We start from the raw sequence: 19077 nt of genomic DNA on the forward strand, positions 1-19077 counted from the left end.
CAGCATATCCGCTCTAATCAACTTTTTAAGCAAATAAATGAGGCACCGAAGAGAGCAAACGGGAAAGTGTCATGTTATTTACTTACATGCGTTACCTGGACACATCCTGGTGACCATCACGCTTGCCTCTGAAACGGCTGGATCAGCAGAAATTTTAATCCAAAACATAATTTGTCCAACTGTGAATATTTGCTCTGGTTGTCTGGAATCAAACTGCAGAAGAAGAAGCAGCACACACACTCTTTCTACTTTTTATAGTCTTTATTCACACAACCTCACGCTGGAACAAACCCGCAGAGTCCTGAAGGCGAGTCGAAGTAATGAGTTCAAAACCACTTTATGTACATCTTTTACAATCTCCAGGAGAATTAATGCATCATTTAGTATTTCGGTTTTACAGTTTTTCACTTTACCTTTAAGGCATTACACAAACAAAGAAATGCAGACTGAGGGATAATTAAATAATTACTAAATGATAAATGAACGATTAGACTTGTTGGTCTAATGTCTGTAATTAAGGCTTAGAAATGATGTCACGGTTGAGAGCACAATAATGAGGAAATCACCTTTTTGTTTGCTACATGTTTCTATGCTACGTGTTAAAATCATGAAATAAGAGCAGAAAAAAAGACTAAAACCAAGCAAATCCTGGTGAATCTGTCCGAGTGGGCCGGGTCAGGTCAGTTGTACATGGTCATGTGGAGCCACTGGAACCAATCAGAGAACAGGAAACATTTAGCAGGTGTAACATAAAAGCTGCCCAACTGAAAGTTGTTGTTGCAGCACATCACCTGTGCTGTGATTCATTAGTTACAGTAATTGTGACACGTGAGAAGTTTTGGACACCTTACTTGTAAACGCTGACGTCAGCAGATGTCACAGCTCGCAAACGGCTTCGTTTTTGTACCCAGCATTAAGTTTTTCTGCAGATTACGTCACGTTCTGAGATATCTTTGTGCTGTCTCGCACACGCTGCCTGTTTAAAATCTCCCCCACTGACTTCCAGTGATGTCCAGATCACGGGACCGTGAGCGCCAACAGAAAAATCCATGTTGCAGCCTCTTTTCAGTTTCATTTTCTCGGACTGACTGCGTGACATTTGCGTCCAGAATTGGCCGATATTAAGTGGAATCCCTTCGTTCGTGGTTTCTGTACAACCAGCTGCTGCACACCCACACAGCACAATATTTCCCCCTCCATGTTAAACGGATGGTGAGGTGTTCTTTTCATCAAATGCAGCTGCTGAGAAGATTGTCGAAAAAAGAGCTCAATTTTAACATCTGTCCAAAGCACTCGTCTCCACAACAACTCTGGCTTATCCAGATGTTGCTTTGCTGAATTGAGATGTTGATTTAAGCAGGTTTCCTTCTGATCGGGATCAACGAGGTGACGAAGGCTGACCAAACTTTTTCACACGCCACAATAACGGTTTCATTTTATTCAATTCTTTAAGTTCACCGAATAAGAAATAACAGCAGTGACACTTAAAGAACTTATTTTTAATGCCTTTTTGCAGAGGAAATCATGATCAGTAATTTACCCTGAAGTCTATAAACTTTATTTTAATTTAAATCCACGTTCCTACCTGTCTGTAGGTCACGGTCACTGTCCCCAGTCCAACCATGTCGTACGCTTGAAATTTGTCTGCAAAAGACGACAAAAACAACAAATGATTCTGACACAGTTGGATGAATATTAATGAAACAGAATCTCAAATGTATTCAGAGCTGTTTTCTTGTGATTTTTCATTCTTGGCAAACACCGTCCATCCAGACAAATCCAACTCTGTAGAGGCTTTGTTGAAACCCGACTGTTTATCCTGGTTCTAACTTAACGTACATGATAAATGCATGAATGCGAGACTTAGTTTGACTTTTTTCATTCAGTTCAGTAAAGGATGAATTATTCTCATGAAGGCACATCAAAAACAAACTGAACCAATTTTGCTTACATGGTGTTGTGTTTGTGTATCAGGAGTTTTACCAGCTCCATGTAAGACTTCTTACAGCTGTTGGATCTTTTCATACGTGTTTAACTTCAGCCTGGTATGTATTTCCCTCACAATCTTAAGATTAATATTTATTTACCTCGTAACTGCTTTATTTTCACTTTGGAGAAATTGTCATCAATGAATACAAACTTGACTGTTTTCTTTTTTGGGGGGAAAACAATTTCAAGAATCAAAAGGTTGGAAGAATCTTCTTGTTTAGATGCTTTTAGTTTGAGACTTCAAGTATTAAAATCATTCAAATTAGACATTAAAAGCAAAATTTCTTTTAACAGAGCTTTGCATTTTCCCCAGTTTTTCCATTGTCATCAAACATCTCTCTCCTCTCTGTTGCAAGTCTTCTCATTTCCTCCTCTTGTATCTCCTCTGACCTTTTTCCCACGCCTCCTCCATCACCTCCCTCATCCTCTCTCTCCCCCTCTGTCACGCTCTGCTTCTTCTTCCTGTGGCCTTGTAGAGTTAATTACCAGCAGGATATGTTGGCTTGAATTATTCTAACATGAGCATTCAAGTGATTTAAACATGCTTCTGTTTCAAGCACCAGTCTGCTTCTCTGCAGTTTTAAACACTGTCACAAGACCACGTTTATTTTTCGTCCCCCTCCCTTACTGATCATGCTCTCCAGTTTCATCAGCAGGTACAGGAAGCCGGGGTAACTGATGGTCATGTCAGGCTCTGTGTATCTCAGTCCAACCAGCTGCATCACCAGGTCGTCCACCATGATGCCTGCAGCGGAGACACAAACCCAGGTGAGAGTAAGTGGCAGTGGGCAGGCTGTTTTTCTTCTATGACATATAAACGTAAAGGTAGATATTTTAAACATTTATCCAAGTAAAGTAAAAGATTTCTCACTTCAAATGAATTTTTAACAAGTGACACATTAGAGGTGAACTAAATGATGTATGTGACCTTTTTTTTTTTTCTTTTTTATCTCTTCGGAAAGCTCAGAGGACAAAGTCTAAAACATAAAAAAACCAAAAAAAACAGGAAGGGACGCATCACTGCAGATTGCCTCAAGGTTTATCCAGCCTTTGTACTCTGTGTTACATTTTAATCAAACTGTAGTGAATTTTACAAACCTACTTCAGTAGAAAGTTATTAATTTATTATTGTTTTCTACTGTCAGATGATACATTAAATCCATCTGCAAACACAGGAGCAAGTCAACTATATATTCAACACTAAAATGTTGATTCTTGATCTACAACAAACATTACAGTTATATACATGCAACCATGTCTGTAGGGTTATTTATTTTAAGTCAGAGTAAATATTTGAGGTCCTTGGACCTGTGAGTGAACCTAGTTAAAAGGCAGGAAGAGGAAGAAGACCAAGAGACGTGTATCGGTTCCCCCTGCTGGTCAGAAAGGTCTGCACACGTGTTACGAAACTCAGTATGGCTGAGAAATACTTGACACGTGAATGAACTATCTACTGAATTTATTTCTGTTGCTGTGTCCTTCCTCCTACCTGCTGCCTTCAGAGCGGGGCCGACCTCTTGGTACTCAAGGCGCTGAGTTTTGTTCTTGTCAAACACCAGGAAGATGTCCTGCAGAGAGATTCAGGAGAGCAAGCTGAATGTATGAAAACTGCTCGTACGCAAACATCACGTCCGTCTCACAGAGGACATCTATTCTGTCCAGTGGAGTGTGTTTGTATTCAAATCATGACAACCTTTAATGCTTAATCTAAATTCTTACAAACACACTAATCACATTCTGGTTAATAGAGGACTGACTTCATTCGTCATTATATTGCCCAATTTCTGCTAAACTTGAGAGATTTTACAAATGACGTCAGCCAAACATGTTGTTGTTGTTGTTGTTGGTGTCACTGTGGACAACCTTACCGTCCACCTCCTGATCTTGTCCCACAGACTCTGGAAGTCGTGCCAGCTCAGCTGAGCAGTGCCTCGGCTCTGAGGAACGTACTGAGGTCAAGGAACTTCCCACCAGTCATGCAGTTGTGTAGTTTCGACCATGAAAGATAAAACCTGCAGGAAGGTCAAGCAAGTCAAATTGCCCTCAGATAACAAAGTTATCCCAACGACTGAGTGTTTTTAAGCAACTTTCACCTCAATTCTGGACCTTTAAATATAAAATCTGATACTCACATTCTGTTTTTTACAGTACTTTTAATCTAAGTTTTAATTACTTTAATTAATTTATTTAAAAATGACAGTAATGTTACTTTCGTACCATCCTCAAAACCACAAATACTCACAGTTTTTATCATTTATTTATTTTTCTCTCTGGCATTGGGTGTGAAATACACAGATGTTTTTTTCAAGGATACATCCATGAGGACCACCAGGCTCTTGCAATGCTCCAGCGACAGGTTCTTCTCACTGCCGGCGAACACTGAATGCGACAGGAAGGAAGGATCAGTGGACATTTTCACAAAAATGTGTTTTATTACATTAAAAGAGGATTTCTAAACACGTGCGGTGAGTGAGGCTGCCTTTTCTAATGCAGGGTCCTCATCAGGGCGGTATATACCAATAGATGTAGATGTTTAGGCAGGAGTGGTGTCAGCAACTCTGGCATGAATACTGATGTTGTTATGTTAAAGAACCTCACAAAGGCTGGTTCAGAAATAGTGGGTGTCGGGCGCTGAGAGCAAAAACTGTAAAGGTCAATGATGTGCTTCACAGGCAGGCAGCAGTCATACAATAGTTTTTCACAAAAATGCAAATATCCAGGTTTAATGTACATCCTCTTTCCTGCCACGGCATCCCATCAACTTCTTCTGTTCCTGTAAAACTGTAACCATCTCTTGTAGAACGTGTTTTACAACAGGATGTAATACTCAAAAGATAAATCGACTGATAGCCAAAACCCCAACGAGCCCTGTTTTTTTTTAATGAAATCAAAACAGATTACCACAGTAAAAAAGGTAAAAATCAGACATGACTTTTTCTTGTTCCATCAAGAATGCTTTGTACCCACAACTAACAACGGGTACAGATTTAATCTCAGAAAGACTCTTCTGTTGACAGAAACAAGACTGAACAAGTGTAAAAAAATCCACCCAATACAGACCTCCTCTCTGTATGACCTCAGTCAGGAGGTTGTGGAGGTGCACTGGTTTGCAAAATCCCTTCTGTTCACATAAAAACAAGAAACGTTCACAGCACAATATGTAACAGAGACCGCTCCTTTTAAATGCAAGCAAAACTTTTCGTAGTTTGTGGTTGAAACCAATAATTAGACACCACTTGTACCGACCTGATCAGAGCAGCAGAAAAAAAAAAAAAAACACCTTGAGAATTGCCAGTAAGATCAGTTTTGATGTAAAGCAGCTGGATGCAGGTGAATCTTACCTTGTTGCAATGCTTATTGAACAGATGTTCAGTAGATTCAAGCGAAAGAAGCACTTTCTGGTGAGGAAATGAAGGCTGCAGGAAGAAAACACAGAGCCTGAATTCAAAAGGAAGACTTTACTTTCACAAACAAATGTCTACTCTTTAACTTCCAGATATTGAGCCCAAAATAACAACTTTGATTCTTTAGTTAATGCGTACAGCGAGGTAAACAATTTTGTTCAATGGTCTGTTGTGTGACTGAATTGATGATCTTCAACATGATACACTGAAGGTGTTTTAACCACGTTCACATGATTTCAGACTTCTCAGAGCTTGTCATCATTGTGCATTGTCTAGGTGTCGTTTTTGGCAAAGTGTGAATGTTTTTATTGACTTTTATTCCCTGGTGATGAATCTGGTTTGAGTGAAACATTTGATCATTTATTTCGTTAATAACAGATTCAGTTTCGTACCTCTGTTACCGAGTGGATGTCTTGTGGTTCTGTTTTTTCAGCTGGACTGGGAAAAAAAAAAAAAAAAGAGTTAAAATATATTAAGAGTCAACATATTAATAAGAACATGTTGTAAAAGAAACAGGTCTACCATCGTGTATGTTCATGAAACCAACTGCTCTTTTGGGGACACTTTGCTGTTTTTGAACTTCTCTTCCTCCCAAACATGCGGCGCGATACAAGTTCCTGTTTTGTGTTCATTTGTTGAATTCATTAACAGTCACCTGACCGGGTGCTGATAATACATTTTTATGAATTATCTTTCTTGTTTTTGGGGGTGAGGAATGAGAATGAGTGAGTCTGTCTTTTTTGCTTCTCTGTAGGATTTTAAATACTCAAAAAGAAACGACCTCCAAGATAACAAGTGTGGAGTGGTACCTGACTGAGTATTTTTTTACTGTCATGGCAACAACAACACAACTCTGGTCAACAGACCGATCTAAGACTCACGTGGCAGCGTTGCCCTGCTCCGTCAGCACCCGGAGGAGGAACGATCCCTGCTGATTGGGCTCTGCGGTGGAAGGGATGATGATGTAAGAACCCGGCGGAAGAGAGTGGCGAAGAACGACCTCCCGACGTGGGGAGTACTGCTGGCTGCAGAGGAGCGGGCGGAGGACACTCAGGTGCTCAGCGGACAGGTAGGTGTTCTTAGGATGGGCCTGGAGACACGGGACAGATTCAGATCATACACAGAGTTTAAAATGACACCGCCTGAACAGGGACTTGAACCCTGGACCCTCAGATTAAAAGTCTGATGCTCTACCGACTGAGCTATCCAGGCTCTGAAGCTGATGTACTGTACCTGAGAAATTCACCTATACTTCACTATACTGTATGCCATACAGATGTTTACAGATGATTTCTAGGATTGTTTGTTATTAGTCTACCTCACTGGGTCATACAGTTGCTCAATAACAGACATCACGTGACACCGTGTGTGTGTGTGTGTGTGTGTGTGTGTGTGTGTGTGTGTGTGTGTGTGTGTGTGTGTGTGTACCGGGTATATATGCAGGGCTATTGAAAGGTTATTGCCTGTCTGTCTCTTGTGTTTCTGCATTAGAGCCAAAACAAAGGAGCAGGTCTTCTGAGACATGGACGAGTTTCTGTCCACCTCCGACAGAACAAAGTAGAACTGGGGGTTCTGCCAGAACTGACCTGGAGGGAGAGAGAGACACACACACACACACACACACACACACACACACACACACACACACACACACACACACACACACACACACACACACACACACACACACACACACACACACACACACACTTTTAGAGCCACCACATTGGAGCTACCAATAAAAACACATCTGTCGGTGGCAACATCTGCCACCCAAACATAAACCTCAGCATCAGTATTATTCTTTTTCTTTTATTCTTATATCTTTTGGTTGATCTGTACTGTGTGTGCCAAATGTCTGCAAGCTGGGTTGTTGCTCATTTTGGTGATGGTGGTGTAACTCTGTGTTTTTATTCACAATAACCAGGTCAATAAGAGAGAAGATTCGTTCAAGACTAAGGTTAAAACCGACCACACCCGCACCGACAGACGGCGTCTGTTTTAGTGGTGAAATACACGGCACAGTTATCCTAGAACTCAAATAAACTTGTCTATGCTGGATGTGAGTAAGCAGCTATTCCTAATGAAGAATTCATCACAAACATGGCATAAAACAGACTTAATGAAGAGGATTATTTCTAACTTGCAGTACTGAAATGTTGTGCAATCAAAAAAAAGCAGAAGGGAATCAGAACTGCAAAGATGATAGAAAAATTGCGATTCACTTAAATGAAATATATAAAAAATCAAGTGTAGAAATTAAGGCCGGTCTTTAGACGAGGTGCATGTAGGTCCGAGTTGGACATGATAGTCACACATAAAGACAAAGACGCATCTTACTGCTTTGAGTAGGACCTCCTGCTGAGATGGACGGCACCCAGTTGCCATGATGCATAATGCAGCTCCACGGCAGCACACTGGAGCCCGGTTGGCTGAGGCTGTCACTCAGGTGACACACCTCCATCACCTCGAAGTTCTGTCGGAAGTCCGACACCGACATCCTGAGAGAGAAACAGGTCAGCTGATTACATGACTGTTTAAAGTTCATACATATATATATATTATTTATTTATTTCATGCCTTTGATTGTGTTTCTTTGCAGTATCACACTGCTTTCCTTCTTTCAGTCTTTCTTTGACAAACAAAGTGTTGCGTGAGAAGAAGTAATGTCAATGATAAGCTGACTTGTTCTCGGGGCAGAGAGTCACATGTTGTGTGTTTGCAGAAGGCCGACTTCAAGCGTCAGTCGGCCGTGATGTTTGCTGATTACGAGACACGCTGATGTTTCACAGTGACACCGCAAACTCACCAGAACTCGCCGTCCTCCCGGCGGACTCGGCCCAGTCTTTTCTGCTCCTCGATGCCAACTGTGTTCCACTCTGGACTGGAAAGAGGCAGAGAGTAATATAATATAATATAATATAATATAATATAATATAATATAATATAATATAATATAATATAATATATAATATAATATAATATAATATAATATAATATAATATAATATAATATAATATTTCTTATTAGGGATTTTTATAGGTATTTCAAAGTTAGTTGCTAATATTTCATCTGATGACCTCATGAACATATTAATTACATAATAAAATACTGTATGAAATTACTGATAAATAGAGTTATGACATCAGTGGCGAACTATTTCTGAAGTCTTGTTTCAATCAGACTTAATTTACCGCTGTATAAAAATCTTTTTTTTTTTAATGTTTGTTTCCAACATTTCTTTACTTCTCAAACTGCATTTTGTTTTTTTATGAGACAACCCATTTCAAGTTTACATTTGAAAGGCAGACAAGTGAAATAGACAGAAACTGCCAAAGTAAAGTCATGAAATCAATTGTAAACCTGGCTAATTGTTGGATTAAATAGGTGTACCAACCCTTTCAAGTCACTCCAGGGCCCCTCCCACTCTGTGTTGCCCCAAGGATTGAGGATTCGCACCAAATCTTCGGTGCCGTGTGCCATCTTCACCTGACAGGAGAGGACAAAAAAACAGAAACAGACCGGTGAGTGCAGTGGGAAGAACAGACGATATAAGATCCACATTATAACATCAAAATCCACAAATCCTACAATCAAATGTTAGTCTTATCTATTTTAGCATTTGTGGCGTCAGTAGGAAAATGTGGCTTCACATCTACTGTACATACAAAACTCAGATGGTTGTGATCAGATTTTGGCCCAAACACATCAGAAACATGCTGCTACAGCACCCGAACGTTTTTTTTTTTTTATAAATCTAACAACATTATTTTTGGAATTCGTGAGAGGTTTTTGAGATATTCAAAATATGAGAGATTTTTAGACTTCGTTTAGGGACAGTTACCTTCTCTACTGCAGTCAGGGAGTAGGCATGTCGGAACATGATCCCCAGTTCATTCCTCTCCTCCAGAGCACCCTGAAGAGCAAAAAAAACATCCACCCACACTCAGGACAGACGCAACACACGGAAATATATGACTCATAACGAACAAATAACCCTTCAACAGGGACAGTGTTTCCCAGACATTAAACCTCCTCACCGTACCTGGCAGTTGGCACAGTTGATGAGCGCCCCTTTAGCCACCAGGTGTCGCAGAAAGGCTGGCAAGTTTCTGGTCAACAAGCCGATGTTCAAAACCTCCGCCACCCCTCCCGTCATATCAACCATGGCTTCATGAGGGAAGCCCATATCCAGAGCTCTGTAGCCACCTTTCAGCCTGAGACATAAGACGCACAGAGGACGGAAACATCAGCGGTGGGAAACGGACCGCTAAATAACGGGACATGGGGGTTGACAAAGGAAAGAATTTGATTTTCTGAGGAAACATAAATCCTAAATAAATGAGCAGAAATACAGTTTTTCTGACACAAAATTATAGTCAGTGTTCAAGAACTTAAAGATGCACTTTTCAATATGTCTGAATTTGGCCGATGGCTCACAAAACTTCTTTTGACAGGACAAAGTATGTAGCATTTAAAGGATGAACATTTTGTCTTTCAAAGCTCAAATTCTTACTTTTAAAGTGTAAAATCTGGAAACTCAGACGTCTAATTAAGAAGACAAGCTGACAGATGCCAGATGCAAGTTATCCACCATAAAGTCTGAGAGCAGACAGCGAAGCAGCTCAAATAAAACAGCTGGTGAAGAAAAGTGAAGAAAATCTGTTCACGTGTGTTTTAAAACCCAAAGACAGGGAGAAGTCCAAGTTGTTCAGTAAATCATTTCTTTCATTGCTAAAATTGAATAACGAAAAATTGAACAATTAAAAAAGCTACAAAATATGGACTTATTGCAGTTGGGTAGCTTATTAAAAATGAGTAACAGGCAAAAGAAGACCACGGCTACATTTGAACTGAATGTACAGGACACCACGTGGCAAAATGGACATCAACCTCATAAACCTAACATTTTTAATCTTCCCACAAAAAAAACAATAAAAAGTATGTTCTGGTGTCGTTGCCACGGAAACATTAAATGCTTATTCCAAATGAAAGTATTTGTCCCCTCACAGGAGTGAATGCTCCATTCTGGCCTGATTTCAATAAAGAAAATAATAAGTCTGCCAAGGAGAATAAAAAGTGACCGCTCACATTGGCCTCATTTCTTCTTGGTTTGAAGTTGCATCCAAATATGATAATAAACAAACACTGACTGACAGGGACTCACTTGGCGTAGGCCTTCTCCAGCAGGGAGCTCCAGAACTCATGTTTTTCCGGGGAGTTGAGGAAGATCAGCTTGTTGTCCTGAGTTGGCAGCAAGTCGTCGATTCTTACCTCCTCCCACTTACCGTACTGCCAGAACTACACGGTGAGACAGGAAGAGGGGTTTTTGTCACAATGATGGTGATCTGCTTTCACCAACTCTTAATGCAAACAAAAGACACATAAAAGCCTTTGATTTGAAAGTGTCTTTTGGCCGTTGTCCTCGATAAGCTGACTCATGCTGCCGTTAAATATATCAGGTGAAGAATTCTGGAAGAAAATTACGTTTGCATGACTGAGCAGAGACAACAGCACGTTTAGCAGTGTTTCAGGTATTTACCCTGAAGATGAAGCTGCCGTTGTAATCGTTTTGGAAACTCTGCTCTTCGGGCACAACTTTCTGGAACAGAGATCGATGCACGGAGAGAGACGCTATAGCAGAAAGCAACCAGCAGTCATCTGGAAAGGAGGGAGGAGAGGTCGGTCAGGAAGTTGCATCAATTAAAAGTCTGCATTTCAGACCAGAAGGTCATTAGCATACATCTGTAGTTAGACCAGTTTATTACTGCTGCCTTCCAAACCCTCCTTCCTTCAACAGCTTGTTATTTATTTCCTTTATTGGCTTGAACACCACCAACATCTTCCATCAGCTGCAGGTGCATCAGGTTTTATTTATGCACCAGCAGATCCGTCACAGATGGTTTACTTCTTTGGAGATCTGTATTTGTTGCTCTGAAAACTCAAGCGTGCTCCATAGCTGACACATCCTGCTACCTGATGCTCATCCTTACAGTATATCATAGTGTTTTGTAACAGTGTTTACATACTGTATGTGATATCGTATGACATTCCTTTGTATAATGTAGAATTGGTTTGTCTAACCCCTAACATTTGTAATTTCTTACATTTACAAACCTTTTAAGATCCTCCACTTAACAAAAATAGGTAATGTGAAGTTAAAAAAGGTAAATTTTTTATTTTCAGACTGGTGCTGTGTAGATAAAGATGAAATTTGACATGCAGTACAGATCCAACTGGCTAGGAATCAAACCTGGGACTCACTCCGAGTGCCATTTGCAGCCGTGGTTTATGTGCTTGAGTCCCCCAAGTTTAGTGCTTTTCACTGGCCTGTCTTGTAGAAAAGGGTTTTCATCACATGTGAAATTACTGCATTGTGCAAGAGTACAGGAGTCGCCTACTTACTGAGTTTTCCCTGGCGGACATCCAGGCGTGTGGCTCCATTCACGATGAACTGCGGTGAGGGACAGAGCTCCTAGGAGCAGCAGTGAGACGATCCATTAAAAACACACAAACAAAGGAAGGAGAGAGGAGATATGAGCTGGAAACAGTCAGTCGATGAAACGAAATTAAAAAAAAATGTATTTAGCTTGTTGGAACAGCAACCATGCCAAAGGGAGAGGCAGCTAATTATTAAAGTGAAGCCATCACAACAACGTGGCATGAACTTGGCACACTGAAGGAATAATCCGACATCAGGGTGCCCAGTTTCTGAGACTTACTTTCATCTACGTTCACTGCTACCAAGTGTGCAATAAAATTTTTGCAAATGTGCCATTCATTAAAAAATAAATAAATAATACATGACAAGTAAGTCGATTCTTAATGCTATAAATAATGTGGAGATCAAAGCTATAGTCCAACAGCGCCATAAACTACAGCCTCATGAAAGAAGGATTTATTATAGGCCTGTTGGAAAAGACTGCAGTAATAAACCTGTAAGATAGTTAATAACCTGCAAGATAGATCATTATTTTGTTACAACATCACCACTCAAACCACAGGTTATTATTACTCAAATTCACAATTCAGTTTCTTTGAGCGAAACTTTTGATTATCTTAACCTTTGGTCGTTTCCACTCGACCCCGGTGTGCATCTCCAGCTTTCCCAGCGGGAAGTGACAGTCCACGAACAGCCCGTCCTGGCCCAACGGCATGTCCCCGCTCTTCGACGGCATGTCCCCGGTCAGGAGGTCCGCCAGCCAGCGGCGGGACTGAGAGCCCAGCAACTCGTCGGAGCAGACCGATCCGGCATCATCTTCCAGGGGGGGCAGGGAGCCTTCAGACGACACGCTCCAAGACTTGATCATGGCAACGTGTTGGTTCAACTATATCCGCTTTCACTTGAACAGATAAGGAAAATGCTCCGAGGCCACGCCCCTCTGCGGGAAGTTACACAGGTAGGTGCTCACCTGAGTGAAAGGTGTGGCCACTGTTTGTTTCTCTCCGTCACTTTGGGGATTTTAAGGTCATAACATGAGGAGAAACGGTTAGTCTTTACAGAGGTTACATTATATATTTTTTCCAACATGCTCCCCAACATCGACCACAGCTCACCCAAAACCTGTCTTGTACTCAGAGATCCTACTTTGAAGCAATAGTCCAGGTTCTAGCGAAGCAATTTCAACCTTTAGTGTACAATACTTTTTCTTTTCTTTTTTGTATTGCTGATTGTTTGCAGTTATAACTACTGCGAAACAAACACAATTTGTCAATAACATAAAAACAACTTAAATGCCCAAAACAATAAAAGTAGTTAGATTTCTTCCAGTGATGTCCGAAATGTATCTTGCAGTCAAATACAGTCTATAAGTTATGAAATCAACATTAACCAGTGATCAACATACACTACTGATTCACAATAGGCCATATGGCCAAATTAAAAATACCTGCGACTTATCATTGTGGACAATGATACACAGGTTTTATAGAGTGAGTCAGACAATTGTTGAATTTATGACCTTTTACGGGAAATAAAAGTCAAAAGCAAAAAGTGCCTTAAGACAAAGGTGACATACTCAAATAAATGTCTTGGAAAGAGACTGAAACCTCTCGTGGAAGTTGAGCAACATCTTACAACCTATTGAGCTGTTGAGGATGTGAAATAAGGGAAGTCCACAATTACACACAAACACAGAACAACAAACCCTACTAACTAACTAACTAACTAACTAACATAACTAAGGGCTATTACTAACGACGAATGGCCGACGCCCGGGTAACCATTCGGATGAACGAGGAAGATCAATAAATAATTAGTGGGAAGAGCTGACAAACGTTTCCCCTGCAAGGACTTAACGTGACAAACCAAACCGACACAGGCACTGAATGATAAATTATTTTTATTGAGAAGAGTGATTATGAAAACAAATGACCTGGTTGACTCCGTTATGACTGATGCACATTTGTGTGTGTGTGTGTGTGTGTGTGTGTGTGTGTGTGTGTGTGTGTGTGTGTGTGTGTGTGTGTGTGTGTGTATTAGCATCACTGAGATGTGGCCATGATGCTGGATACACCTGTGAAGAGAAAAAAGAGGAAGAAATGTGTAAGAAACAGAGAAAGAATATTCATAATATGGAAACAAATAATACATTAATGAGACCAATCTGGCTTTCTGTTCTCCACGACGGTGTTATGAGCTCATTAATCTGCCATAAAAGTGAGATTCAGTCAAAACTACACTGAGACTGTTTAGGTATCATAAAATAATAGAAAAGGGCCTCGACAAACAGCGAGACACACGTTACAACTACTTCATGTTCATGTTCAATTCAGTTTGTCTCACGAGTTAATCAGACTCACTCTCAAAGTCGATCTTCTCCACGATGTTCTTGGGCTTGACGCTCTCCTCCTGGTGGAAGATGAAGATCTGTCCTTCCTCGTTCTCCGTCCAGCCGTACTTGTTCATCCAGACCTTCACCTGCGTGTCTGCGCCAGCAGAGAAAGAGATTTGTTTTCTTTATCGCTGCAAGAGAATCCCTTCATCTGTTTTCTAATCAAGAGGATTAGTGGAGCTTTACAGTAAAATCAGGTCAACAGTCGAGTCGCTGTGTTTTTGACATCCACTAACAGACACCACCGCAGCGCCTCGTCATAAAAGGAGGCACGGAGCCGGAACATCGAGTTGTTTTATTGTCGGAAAAAATAATCGACGAGTCGGCTAACTTGCGTGGGAAGTTCTTACCCAGCGGGTCGCCCAGCATCTCGCCCAGTAACCGGTGCTCGATGGTCTGGTAGGTGATGCCCACGACGTGGCAGATGACTGAAGAGGAAGAGAAATGAAACAGGAAATGTTACGGCTTTGACCATTAAAAACATATATTTGATTTATTCGTGTGACCTGCCACGTCTCTACTTGGGCGCGGCTGTTTCCACTTTTTTCCCCCCACTGAAACCAGCTGCTCGTCTTTACTGGAAGGACGTCCGGTCCTCAGCTCTGAGTCACAAGATGATACTCACACTTGCGAACGGAGTCCTCGAAGCCTGTGATGCCGTCGATGAGCTCTCGGTTCTCCTCCAGACTCGTCTGTCAGAGAAGACAAGGAAGACAAAACAACAACAAAAAACACCTAAATTTCATAAGTTTGGAAAAGAGGAGGAGAGCAAATAGAAATCAGAAAGGAAGGAGGCGAGAGATGTCGCAATGTCCGGGACCAAAGGCAGTTAATGATGGATTAGTCAGCGATAAAAAAACAAAAACCTTATCCATTTTATTTCCTTCTTGAGTTGTGAGTTGAAACTGTCCGTTGAAATGAATGTTATGACAGCATGCAGTGGAGGTTACTTTAACGGAGAAAACATCTTTAATATGGGACGACCGTTTCCTTCTCTCTCTCTGGAGTAACGTAACATTTATAGGGAAAAAATATGCAACATCGATACCGTGGTGCTTCTGGAATAATTACATTTTGTTCCATAAAACTCGTACCTCTCCTTTCATAGCAACGTCAATTTTTACTTTGGTATGAAAGGAGAGTGCAGTTTTGGTTTGAAGCGGTTCTGTTGGCTTCATCGGAGCGTGACCTTCATCGTGTCCTGCAGCGGTGCAGCGGCCGGGATGAGAGTCGGCCCCTCCTCATCCGAGGCCGTGGGTTCCTCCCTTCGGACCCCCCCGGGGGTACGAGTTGAAGAGTCTGTGGGTTTTTGTTCACGAGTGTGAGAGGAGGATGGAGCGGGAGATTGTCAGGCGGATTTCTGCAGCGTCAGCCGGGAGGAACTGGACCGTTTTGGTGATAAGAGGGAGCTGAAATGTCCCGTTCCTTCATCTGTGGTTACGAGCTTTTTGGTAGCGATCGAAAGAATGAGATCGCCGACACAAGAAGCTGACGTGAGTTTCGTCTGCCGGACGGCTCGACTCAGAGAAAACCTGCTCCTTCATGTCTGACGGAGTCTAATGAAGCTGGTTCTGATTAGGACGCCTCCTTCTCATCTGGTTTAGAAACGCCTCTGGGTGCCCCTGCAGCTGGAAAGCGTTGCTGGGGAGAGGGACGTCTCGGCTAACTTTCTTATCCGGCTCCCAACGACCCCCTCAAGTCTCCCCATTAAAGATTCAACAGAATCTCCAACGACTAGATATCGTTAAACATCGTATTTTTCGTATCGTATTTTTATTTCCGTCTTCATTTTCCACAAATCTTGTCTATTTTTTACAGTTCAATAAACACAGCCATAGCATTTGTGTGTGTGTGTGTGTGTGTGTGTGTGTGTGTGTGTGTGTGTGTGTGTGTGTGCGTCCTACCCAGAAGCTCTGGAAGTGGCACGTCTCCAGCAGGTTCCCCAGGTAGAGGATCTGTCTGATGGGGCGTTCCTCTTGCTGCGACACCGTAGTCAAGGAAATGCCCCCGACCCAAAGACACAGCCTACCCCCCCCCCCCCCCCCGGTTCTGTTCCTCCTATGCTAGTGATAAAGTTTACTGTATTGATAATTGTAACACTTGGAATAAACCTTGATATTTCACCTACGGTGGTTACACTCATAATAAACATAATAAACACATTTCCACTATAAAATATCTAGAAATTAAAAAGGCAGACTAAAAGAAATATGTAAATAAGGCCCATTAAAAATATTAAAATAAAAACAAACAAACAGCGGATATCTTTGCCCGAAGCATGACAGAAAGAAGAACCTCTACCGGACCTGATGAGCTCGCTGGTCGCACCAAAACAAAGTTTGATTGTAAATCTTAAACATGTCAGCAGATGGAAGCTGCCGGAGCACAGCGGGTCACACGACACGAGATAAACCAAACGGCACCAGAAGGATACGTGTGTCTGGTCGATCATGCACTTGCACAGCGTGAAGTCGGTGTGCGGCAGGTTGGTCAGAGCCTTCAGCAGAATCTGGGACGTCACGGTGGTCTGGAAGTAGGCTGGATTAAACTGGTACCTGCAGGGAAAAGATGCTTAACGATTAGAGCCTGAAAAACAATCAACAAGATGTTCAGTTACAAAAATAAAAAAAAGATTAAAAAAAAAGAAGAAGCGAATCATAACAAACATTTGATCTACTTTGACAGATCACATCATGATTTAAAATATGAATTAAAAAGTTTCATTACCGTACGAGATGACATTTTCTTTTATAGCTTATTTTATATTTGAACTTCATTTGTTTAATTTTTTTGCACGTTATCTGTTCTTCTGCATCTCCTTTCTTTTCTGTGTTTAAATTGTTCCTTTATATCTGTGTTTTTATGTGAAACACTTCATGTCATTTCGTTGCTGTAAATCCCTTTGAGCTGCATTTCCTGCATGAAAATCGCTACACAAATAAAGTTTATTATTATTATTATTATTATTATTATTGACTGCATCTGTATGGCGTCAGATTTCGGGTTCGTGCAACTTACAGCTTCAGCACCGCCAGGTTGGCCTCCAGGTCGTAGGAGTTTTCTCTGGCTTGCGTCTCCACGTAGCGCTCCAGTGTTGCAAGGTTTTCTGGGTTGTACCTGCGAGGAAAGGTGAGACGGCAGACGTAGATTATGATGTACCTGAAATCTGCAATGCAGGTCTTTAAGGATTCTTTGTGCAGTTTTTTCTTTCTTTCTTCGCAGTAACAACAAGTTCTGTATTTCTATTTCGTGGATTCAGATTTGCACAGATGATGACGATGACCATTGTAAATAAAAAACTGGAGTCACTGGCAGGGTCAGCCAGGTAACATCTGTGTCAGTACTGAACTGTTATCAAATTAATTAATAAATAAAAAAATTAAAAAAGCAGCAGCGAAAAGGAAACTGATGGTGAATTGAATCTGTATCCTAAATCAACAAACACGGGAGAATAAAATAATTTATCTTTGACTGCAATAAGCAGAATTTGATTGTTTGGAGATTCACTCACGTGCTTCATAACTTAATAAACTCAGAAGGTCACGTGAGTCTTTATTATTAATGAGCAGCAGAAATAATAAATTAAAAAAAAAAAAAGTCTGACAGACCGGAAAAGAAAGCTACTCGGATTTTAATGCTTTTACTTTCATTGTTTATTATTATTATTATTATTATTATTATTATTAATAATACACCGACAGCAGACTCCCAATTTAAACATGATTAATGTCGCTGACTGACGTTAGTAACCGGGCTGAGCTAACGTCAGCTAAGTCGCTCGGTTATTCCGCTCGTCACGCGGATCAATCGTACCTATCGATTCCTCGCAGGAGGTTCCCCACGTTCGTCCTCATCTGTTCTATTGGCGACGACATTTGGTCCAAACTTTACCCGTAAACTTAAAAGGTTTCTTTTTAAAAAACAAAACTGATTATTTCCCGCACGTGGGCCACAAAAGTAGAAAAACGGGGCGGAGGGAGAAAAAGGTCGGACCGGAAAGAACGACGCACAAGCAGGACCGGAAGTGTCGCTAGACCGGTACGATAAGCTTTTCTAAATGCGTTTCTATTATATTGACAAAAAAAAAAAAAAAAAGTTATTTAATTTGAGATCGTCTTCGTGTTGTCACTGTTTTTCATTGTACCCCCTCGTAGTTATAATATCGATCATTTTTATTTATCATTTTACTATTTTGCAGTTCCACCCTGTGGCCTCCAGAGGGCGGTAAACAAAACAGTCTATGAGACTTCCGGGAATTTTTAATTTTTAATTTTTTTTTTAAATACAGTAGGGATAGGGGGAGTTTTTTTTTAATGAGAAAATAACTTCAGAATTGTAATTCTATTGTAAAAAAAAATGTAAAACTATTTTGTGCTTTAAGCTGTCACACAGCAATAATTAAAAAACAATTTTTTTTTTTTTTTGTCACATTTGGCCTCAGTCGTGAATTTAGACTGTGTAGGAAAGGTTGATGACCGAAAACTTGTCTTTCCATTTAACCTCTGCGGGAGGGAGGGGGTGGGGAGGCACTGTCTGTAAAGTTGCTGAGCTGATATCATGGAACTAAACCATAAGACAAAACTGAAACATGACAAATTGTACAGCGCTGCAACAATCAAACAAATCATTGACTGGTTGATTGATACGGGAATTATTTATCATCAAACACCCACTTTTGTAAATGTTTGGTTCTTACCTGTCAAATATGAATAATTGCTGGTTCAGCAGCAAGTTAAGACGGTTCTGACGTACTGACGTGGCATTGAGGGTTGAGGACGGTTTGTGCTGCATCTTTTTTATTTATTTTTTTATTTTTTTTATCAATAACCTCTCCATCCTTCGCTCCTGTG

General features: G+C 40.9%; 2 protein-coding genes and 1 non-coding gene across 4 annotated transcripts; all 3 read right to left on the reverse strand.

Annotated features, from left to right (window-relative positions):
* Positions 1-245: 245 nt before the first annotated feature.
* Positions 246-12711, reverse strand: LOC138632587 (calpain-9). Its single transcript, XM_069718270.1, has 20 exons — positions 12458-12711; positions 11799-11868; positions 10936-11054; positions 10561-10694; positions 9439-9610; positions 9238-9309; positions 8791-8882; positions 8203-8277; positions 7734-7894; positions 6822-6979; positions 6275-6483; positions 5786-5831; positions 5331-5405; positions 5050-5110; positions 4304-4368; positions 3858-3926; positions 3479-3557; positions 2618-2734; positions 1586-1644; positions 246-707 (listed from the first exon to the last, which is right to left on the reverse strand). The coding sequence occupies exons 1-20, from the start codon at positions 12701-12703 to the stop codon at positions 681-683; spliced, it is 2106 nt and encodes a 701-aa protein (XP_069574371.1). The 5' UTR covers positions 12704-12711; the 3' UTR covers positions 246-680.
* Positions 6533-6605, reverse strand: trnak-uuu (transfer RNA lysine (anticodon UUU)). Its single transcript has one exon. It is a non-coding gene; the product is annotated as a tRNA-Lys (tRNA).
* Positions 12712-13718: 1007 nt separating the features above from the next.
* eif3k (eukaryotic translation initiation factor 3, subunit K) lies at positions 13719-18218 on the reverse strand. 2 transcript variants are annotated; one of them, XM_069718265.1, is made up of 9 exons: positions 18041-18218; positions 17246-17344; positions 16662-16782; positions 16132-16206; positions 14853-14919; positions 14578-14655; positions 14196-14321; positions 13836-13909; positions 13719-13799 (listed from the first exon to the last, which is right to left on the reverse strand). In XM_069718265.1, exons 1-8 carry the CDS (start codon positions 18100-18102, stop codon positions 13878-13880), a joined length of 660 nt encoding a protein of 219 aa, XP_069574366.1. In that variant the 5' UTR covers positions 18103-18218; the 3' UTR covers positions 13719-13799; positions 13836-13877. The 2 variants fall into 2 exon arrangements, with proteins under 2 accessions (XP_069574366.1, XP_069574365.1); XM_069718264.1 differs by having other exon boundaries at positions 16132-16209.
* Positions 18219-19077: the final 859 nt, after the last annotated feature.

Source organism: Brachyistius frenatus, unplaced genomic scaffold (assembly GCF_029030835.1).
Source record: "Brachyistius frenatus isolate BFR_SWC_R1_liver_20210118 unplaced genomic scaffold, ASM2903083v1 Contig_189, whole genome shotgun sequence".
NCBI classification, from domain to species: Eukaryota; Metazoa; Chordata; class Actinopteri; family Embiotocidae; genus Brachyistius; species Brachyistius frenatus.

Coding starts and splice junctions, on each gene's coding strand:
- LOC138632587 (XM_069718270.1), bottom strand. CDS start 12,703: ATGATCAAGTCTTGGAGCGTGTCGTCTGAAGGCTCCCTGCCCCCCCTG. Junction 6,484..6,821: donor TAGCCCTGCATATATACCCG/GTACACACACAC, acceptor CCGTGTCTCCAG/GCCCATCCTAAGAACACCTA. Junction 3,558..3,857: donor ACAAGATCAGGAGGTGGACG/GTAAGGTTGTCC, acceptor ATCTCTCTGCAG/GACATCTTCCTGGTGTTTGA.
- eif3k (XM_069718264.1), bottom strand. CDS start 18,102: ATGTCGTCGCCAATAGAACAGATGAGGACGAACGTGGGGAACCTCCTG. Junction 16,210..16,661: donor GCATGATCGACCAGACACAC/GTATCCTTCTGG, acceptor ACTACGGTGTCG/CAGCAAGAGGAACGCCCCAT. Junction 13,910..14,195: donor GGAGAAGATCGACTTTGAGA/GTGAGTCTGATT, acceptor TTCTCTTCACAG/GTGTATCCAGCATCATGGCC.